This window comes from Hemisphaericaspora subhashii (genome assembly GCF_019202705.1).
Source record: "Hemisphaericaspora subhashii strain CBS 10753 chromosome Unknown scaffold38, whole genome shotgun sequence".
In the NCBI taxonomy this organism is placed as follows: domain Eukaryota; kingdom Fungi; phylum Ascomycota; class Pichiomycetes; order Serinales; family Debaryomycetaceae; genus Hemisphaericaspora; species Hemisphaericaspora subhashii.
This window is the reverse complement of record NW_026057386.1, coordinates 107,668-114,664: the sequence shown is the minus strand read 5'-3', so window position 1 is coordinate 114,664 and position 6,997 is coordinate 107,668. Positions and strand designations below refer to the sequence as shown.

The 6,997-nt window shown below is 32.1% G+C and overlaps 3 protein-coding genes across 3 annotated transcripts; all 3 read right to left on the bottom strand. All coding sequences in view use genetic code 12, as the record gives it.

Annotated features, from left to right (window-relative positions):
* Positions 1-27: 27 nt before the first annotated feature.
* On the bottom strand, positions 28-1,551 carry J8A68_005267 (E3 ubiquitin-protein ligase; the record flags this gene model as incomplete). The annotated part of the gene is made up of 1 exon (XM_049409314.1): positions 28-1,551. One exon carries the CDS (start codon positions 1,549-1,551, stop codon positions 28-30), a length of 1,524 nt encoding a protein of 507 aa, XP_049261504.1.
* Positions 1,552-1,982: 431 nt separating this feature from the next.
* Positions 1,983-3,089, bottom strand: J8A68_005266 (uncharacterized protein; the record flags this gene model as incomplete). Its single annotated transcript, XM_049409313.1, has 1 exon — positions 1,983-3,089. One exon carries the CDS (start codon positions 3,087-3,089, stop codon positions 1,983-1,985), a length of 1,107 nt encoding a protein of 368 aa, XP_049261503.1.
* Positions 3,090-4,400: 1,311 nt separating this feature from the next.
* Positions 4,401-6,857, bottom strand: J8A68_005265 (protein serine/threonine phosphatase; the record flags this gene model as incomplete). Its single annotated transcript, XM_049409312.1, has 1 exon — positions 4,401-6,857. One exon carries the CDS (start codon positions 6,855-6,857, stop codon positions 4,401-4,403), a length of 2,457 nt encoding a protein of 818 aa, XP_049261502.1.
* Positions 6,858-6,997: the final 140 nt, after the last annotated feature.

Genomic DNA, 6,997 nt, shown 5'->3' with positions numbered 1-6,997 from the left:
TACATTTAATATTATTACTATACAAATCTATTTTGATAATACATAAGTTTCAAAATTATAATCGACATCATTTAATCCAATAAGTATGACATCTTTACCCTGGGATAATTCATCAGGAGTAGTCAACACTCTTAAAGTCTGTGATGCAAATTCTTCCGGGAAATCTTTAAGTTCATTTTGATTCCACTTTTTTGACTTCTTATTATATCTGGATATAGTGTATTTCCCTTGATTATATACTGTAAAGATTGTATTTGAACCTACATCTATAATAAAACTCGTTTCCTCTCCCAGTTTGAAATCTAATTCATTGGCTTTAGTCCCCGATCTTAAATCAAATATCTCAACTTTTGTCATATCTTTTGTTTGTGATAAAACATACAACCAATATCCATTTGCTCCAAACTTGACATCGATCACATTTTCGTACTTAGGTTCAAATGTGGCTAATTTCAACCCGGTTATAATACTATACAAACAAACTTTTCCTGATTGTATAGCTGCTATTATCTCACCATCGCCATGAATATCTTGAATACGAATCTTTTCTTGTTTTGGTTCAAATTTCCGTTCAATCAATATTTGTTCAGTATTGCATATCAACCATGACTCATCAGTATCCACAATAAAGATATCAAGTTTGGGATGAGCAAGGACATTGTGTCCATTACTACCCAAATCAATCCAAGGACCATTGTCGAATAATAATTCATTTCCGGAAATCACCGCCAAAAGACCGTTCTTTCCAAATGTTGAAGCTTGGGTAAGGGATGCTGCTTGCCAAATATTATCTTGCTTTCTTTTTCCTTTGGCTGGTTTTTTGGACAATAATTCAGATTTCAAAATCTTATTATCGGATAAGTCGATGGCTACTCGTTTGTTGAATGGATCAAGACACCATTGAGGGGCAGAAGAATCGTTGGGTTTGGGTTTGGTTTTTAGGTCAATGAAATATGTTTGTCCTTTTGATAATATCAATTCATCATCGGCAGTGAATGGAAGTTTGATTTTTCGACTTTTATGAATTTGAAAAAGTTCATCTCGAGCTTGTGAAATTAATGTTAATATATCTGTATGTTTATCATTTATGGTAGGGGGGATTTCTTGTTCTTCATTGGAATTTTTATTCACAGTCAATGAAGTCACCACTTTTTCAAGCTCTTTTTTAACTTGATCCCTTTCTTTCATTGCCTTAGCAGCCACTCTAATCGCCGCATCTTGTCTATATAAAGCATTACTTAATTCTTCTCTCGCTTTTGCTAATTGTTTTCTCAAAGTAAACATTTCAAGCACGACTGAATCCCATTCATTCTGAAAACTGGCCAATAACGATGGGATAGAAGTTGAAGTTGTCGGATTTGGTGGGATTATCGTTGGATTTGAGGCAGGTTTGAGCGGGATTAATTCTGGGATTGATAATGGATCGTTGGTGATTGGGTCGGTACCGGAGGTGGAGATGTAGTTTTCTATATGTTTTCTTTCGAATATTGCTCCACTTTTAGGAGATACCACTGGATTGGTCGTTCTTTCTCCTGATATTGAGCATATCATTTCAGCTTTGAGTTGTGATTGGGAATTGGTTGATTGTTTGGTTGTTGTGAGATGAGATTGAATATTTTGGAAGAACAAATTGTGCGGAAGTTTTTTTTGTTCATACAAATTTCGCAATCTAAGTTTTACCATAAGTAAATTATATGGCCCACCAGGCAAAGAGAAAATAATTAGTGAATATGTACATTTAATTGTTTATTACCTGCATAACGAATGACCTATTAAAAAACTATATATGAAAGAGAAGATGGGGGGGAATAAGAAATGAAAATATTTTATATAAAAGTACAAGATTGAATAGTATAGAACACTTTTTATAAATACAAACGTAACATTGATGTAATATATAAAAGTCTCGGCTCAATCTTCTCATAAACATATAAATATATAAATTAAGCTTTTATTTATTTTTCGTATGATGTTTGAAGAGACTAATCACTATCAGTTGTATCATGGTGTTTTTCATGTTTCTCCTCATGTTTTCCATGTTCATACCCACCATCAGTTTTAACCATTCTATAATGCTTACGACCAGTACCAAACATTCCACAACAATGACCCAAAAGATTAACAAAAACAACAAGATTTGCCACCATAGTTGCACTCCAAGTAAAAGCATAGAAATTTATTGATAAAAAAGCTTTAATACCATAATCAGTAGCTTCTTTATTGGCTAAACCTCTAACTTTTACATAAACTGCAGTAACAATTACTGAACCAGTGAATGAAAGTAATGAAATTGAAAATTCAAATAAAAAGTTTAAAAATGATAAACAACATTTCTCCGGACTAAAGAAATAACCTAATATTTGAATAACCGTTGATACAAATGATAACACAGCTACAGTAACCATTATTGAAAATGCACTTTTTGTTAACGTATTTAATCTTGTTAAATCACTTTGTAAATGTCCGGGTAAATTTAATCTTTCAGGAGTAATATTATCAATCAATACTTTAATTTCACTTTTTGAAGTTATAGTCAATTGAGTAATTGCTTCCGATTGAGCATCAACTACAATCCCTTCAATTGCTCTAGTTAATTCTATTTGCATAATATCAATTGGATCAAAAAAGAATCCTGGTTTTGGATCAGAACACCACGTCCAATTAACATTACTATTATCAAAATTATAAAAATATGATCCAAGGTTACTATTATATTCCTGTTCTGGTTCTAATAATGCTCCACGACAATATCCCCAATAACTAACTGAATAAACATCAGCAATCCCTAATTGTTGCGGGGTTACAGTTGCGAAAAGATCTTGAATAGCAGCGGGGATTGTAGTATAATAACCAGGAGCAGTAGTTGCGGCTGTAGTGGTGGTACCTGTTGTTGTGGTGTCATCTCTTTTGGTGAATTTATTTATATCAATAACTTGATTAAGATTTAATCCTGCTAAATGGAAATTAATTAAATATGAATCTGTTAAATATGATTTATTTGCATATGAACCAGCTAATGCAAATATTGTTAATATTGTACATGCTAATGAAAGAAATATTAATGTAAATCTAAATCCGTTATAAAGCATCTTGTTTTGTTTCCTTTATGTTAGGAGAAGAAGAAGAAGAAGAAGTATTAATTATAAAATTTTATGGGAATTTTAATTAGTTTTTATAAAAATTAAGAAATCTGGTTTTCGGTTTAATTAAATTTAATTTAATTAACTCGATTAGGATTAAATTGAAATGTGATTGTCACAGGTTTGACTACATTCGCGCTAAATAGCGATGAATGGTCATAACTGCGACATTGCGACACGGATGTCGCAATATTTAAATTTATGGTATTGGAATTGAGTGCAAATTCTTACCATTGTCCATATGTATTAAGTGAATAATATTCTGAGAATGGAACAATGAAGAATAAACGCCATTCTTCTGTGTATTCGTGGTTCATAGTTCTCATATTTAAGGATTCCATTTCCTCAGAATTTAGTTTATTTAGTTTTTATAGGATTATCAATAAATTACATTTAGAACGATTTAATAACTTTAAGAATTCATAAGTTTTAAGTAAAGCCATTAGATTGGTGGAAACACAAGTCGTGAATCAAGCACTCTAGAGATATTGACATTATAGCTCATTTTACATATATCAGCACCATTAAAGTCCTACCACTGAATAAGAAGAGATTAAGTAAGGTACTTTCCCTTTTCGGCCTGCATGCTCGCACTTAAGAGTTTTCCCTCATAGTTGTGACAGTGATTTAATTAAAAAATAAAAAAGATACAATAAAATAAAGGGTTTATTGTACCACATCCTCGGGGTGGGGGGAGGGGCCCATCTGGATGAATAGAAGTGTATGTGCTGTTGGTAGTTAATTGAATGTAAAAATAAGCACACCATTACTACCAACACAAAAGGTTGGCTGGCTTGTTGCAAAGAGAGACAATAAATAAACAATTTTATCACCAATTAAATTAAAAGCCAACAGAAAAAAATAAAATGAGTTTAAATTTTTTGCAACTAAGAAAAAAAAATAAAATTGCAGCCAGCCATCTTTTTTGATTTTGTGATTTGATTTATAATCCTTTGATTCTATATGATTCTTCTTCCTAGGGGTATACATTAATTGTACAAGGGGTATTAGGGCTTAAGCGATGACACAATAAGTCCTGGCTATTCTTAATTTGACGTATGTCATATGCATCTAATCTTCTATCCGCCTTTCCTTCTAAATTTACAATGACTCTTCAATGAGGTATTAAAAATTTAACTTAAAAAATTACAAAAACTTATAAATTAAACAAAAAATATACTATACATAATAAATTACAAATATAAACTGTATTTGTACATGAGATAATTACAAAATATGTAACAACAACCAACAACCAATCTATTCCTCTAAATCATCAAACCCTTCAAGTAATTCTTGTTCTAATTCTCTCTCTAAGTCATCCAATTGTGGAGTCTCTTCATCATTTTCAGCTTGTTTCTGTTTCTTATTGAGCTCATTCTCTTCATCTTCTTCATCTTCCTGGATGGGTCTTTTCTTGGTATATGCTTCTTTTATAAATGAATCATGACCAGTTCCATTACTAATATTGCTTTCTTTAGATTCATCAGCTGGTTCATTCTCTTGTTGTTCCTCTTCCTTCTCTTCGAGTTCTACTTCCTCTTTATCAGCAATCTCAGCGCCTCTTTCAATAAGTTCAACTTCTTGCTGATCCTCTTCATCCTCGCCCTCTTCCTCCTCATCCTCCTCCTCTTCCTCATCATCACTTAATCCAGCTAAGAAATCATCAACTTCTTGATTTGCTTCATCCAAATCATAATCTTCAAACGATTCAATGGATCCAAATCTAGTAGTATCCATCAATGCAGAATTCAATTCCCGATCTTTATTCTCTTCTAACATTTTTAAATATTTATCTAAATCCCTTTGATTCAATTCCCAAGTTTTTGGATTCGTGGTATTTATTAAATAATCATCTTCATCAACTTTAGTCCAATTACTTAAACATGCAAATAACCAATCCGGGTTAACTAATTTAATAGAATCGGGATATAATTTATGAGCAACTCTTGCTTTAAAAGTTGGACCTGAATCTTGGGAGATATCACGACATACAACATGAGTTACTTCGGGATATACTTCATTAACTACTTTGACTCCGAATTGTTTACACCAAATTACGATATCTGATTGATCGATGGGGACACCCAAGGGGATTATACCGGAGAATAATATGGTTATCCCGGCCAATGCACGAGATTTCATTTTCGGTATTATCTCAGTTAGGTCAGGTTTCATATATTCTTCAGTTGCTTTTTCTAAGATATTATAATATTCTTGATGAATATTTACAAGAACTTTATTTAATGAAATTAATTCATTATCGTCGTCGTATAATAAATTATCATCTTCACTTTCATCTTCTTCTTCTTCTTGTTCTTGCTCATCTGATATATGACCATTTTCAGATTCGGTATGATGATGATGGTGTTGATGATGTAACACTTCTAAATCATGTTGTAATTTAGCTAATGGACGATCATGTTGTTGTTGTTCAAGATTTTGATTTCTTGATATTGATTGTTCTAATAATAAATTAGCATTATCTTCACCTCCACCTAATTCAATAATTCTTTCCACTGGATTAGAAGTTGGATGTTCTTGTTGCTTCTGTTCAAGCTGTTGTTGCTGTTCTATTGCTTGTTCTTCAAATACATCTTCTGCAGTTTCTTGAATTGGATTTTGTTGAGCTTCTAATTTTGCAATTGATTTTCTCTTTTTTGTAGGTCCAGTAATTTGTCCATTTTTTTTCGGTAAAAAACTTGAATTAATATCACCAATCCCGACAAAGAAATCATAGGGGACAACTTTAATTAAACTACTTTCCCATTGCCAAACATCACCTCTATCATCAATAATAACAACCATAGATTGATCTACTGGAAATAATCTTTTTAAGTTTTTATGAGTTAATGAACCACTTTCATCTCTACTTAAGATCCGATCACCAAAATATTCTCCCAAAGGATCAATAATTTTTGCAATTGCTAATGCATAATTTCTAGTTGCCATTGTATAAATATGCATTTCATATCTTTTTGAAATTTCTCGTAAGAATTCAGCTAATCCTGGTCTAACTTTAACATAATACCAACATTTCGTAGGAGGTAATTTTGGACCTGTCCAACCAGGGGGGATAATTGGATCTTCTTCCAAACAGAAAGTTTTAACATCTTTAACAGCAGGATAATTTGGATTACTGGGATCCAGTTGCCATTCTCCCACCGTGGGGTCAACCGTGGCATGAATTACCGTTTGATCTAAATCAACCACAAGAATCAATTTTTTTTCATCAGTTAATCGATCAGTTGTAGATTGTTCAATTTTGGCAGCTTCATTAAGACTAATTCTTAATCCAGTATTATCATGAGACATAGCAATTGTGGCCCGATCTTCATAATTATAACCGGAATAATCTTTTTCATCTTCTAAAGCTTTCCCACAAAGGGCACATAATCCACCATATTGAACAGTATGAGTACAAGGTTCTTTAATTGAACATAATTCAATACCCAGATGGGTGATTTCATCTAATATTTTAATATTAATATGATGGATTTGACCTTCAATTGGACTTTCAAAAGTACCTATTCGTTCAACTCTAATTTGAGGTGGGTTTTCATCTTTTGAATTGGGGTCATCTTGATAATCCCAATATTTATATTTGAAGATTGTTTTATGTTTTTGGACTGTATCTCCTTCATTACATAATATGGAGGATATGATTACTGGGAATGGAGCAGAAGGTGGAAGTCGGATAGGTGTTAATTCCGACATGATGGATTGTTATCTTTGTTTGTTTGTTTGTTTGTTATTGTATGGGGAATTGCCTGTTGTATTTGGTTTTAAAAAAAAAAACAATTGTTGAGAATGGTAATAATAATAATACAATTAGTACAAAAAGTGTAATGTAATTG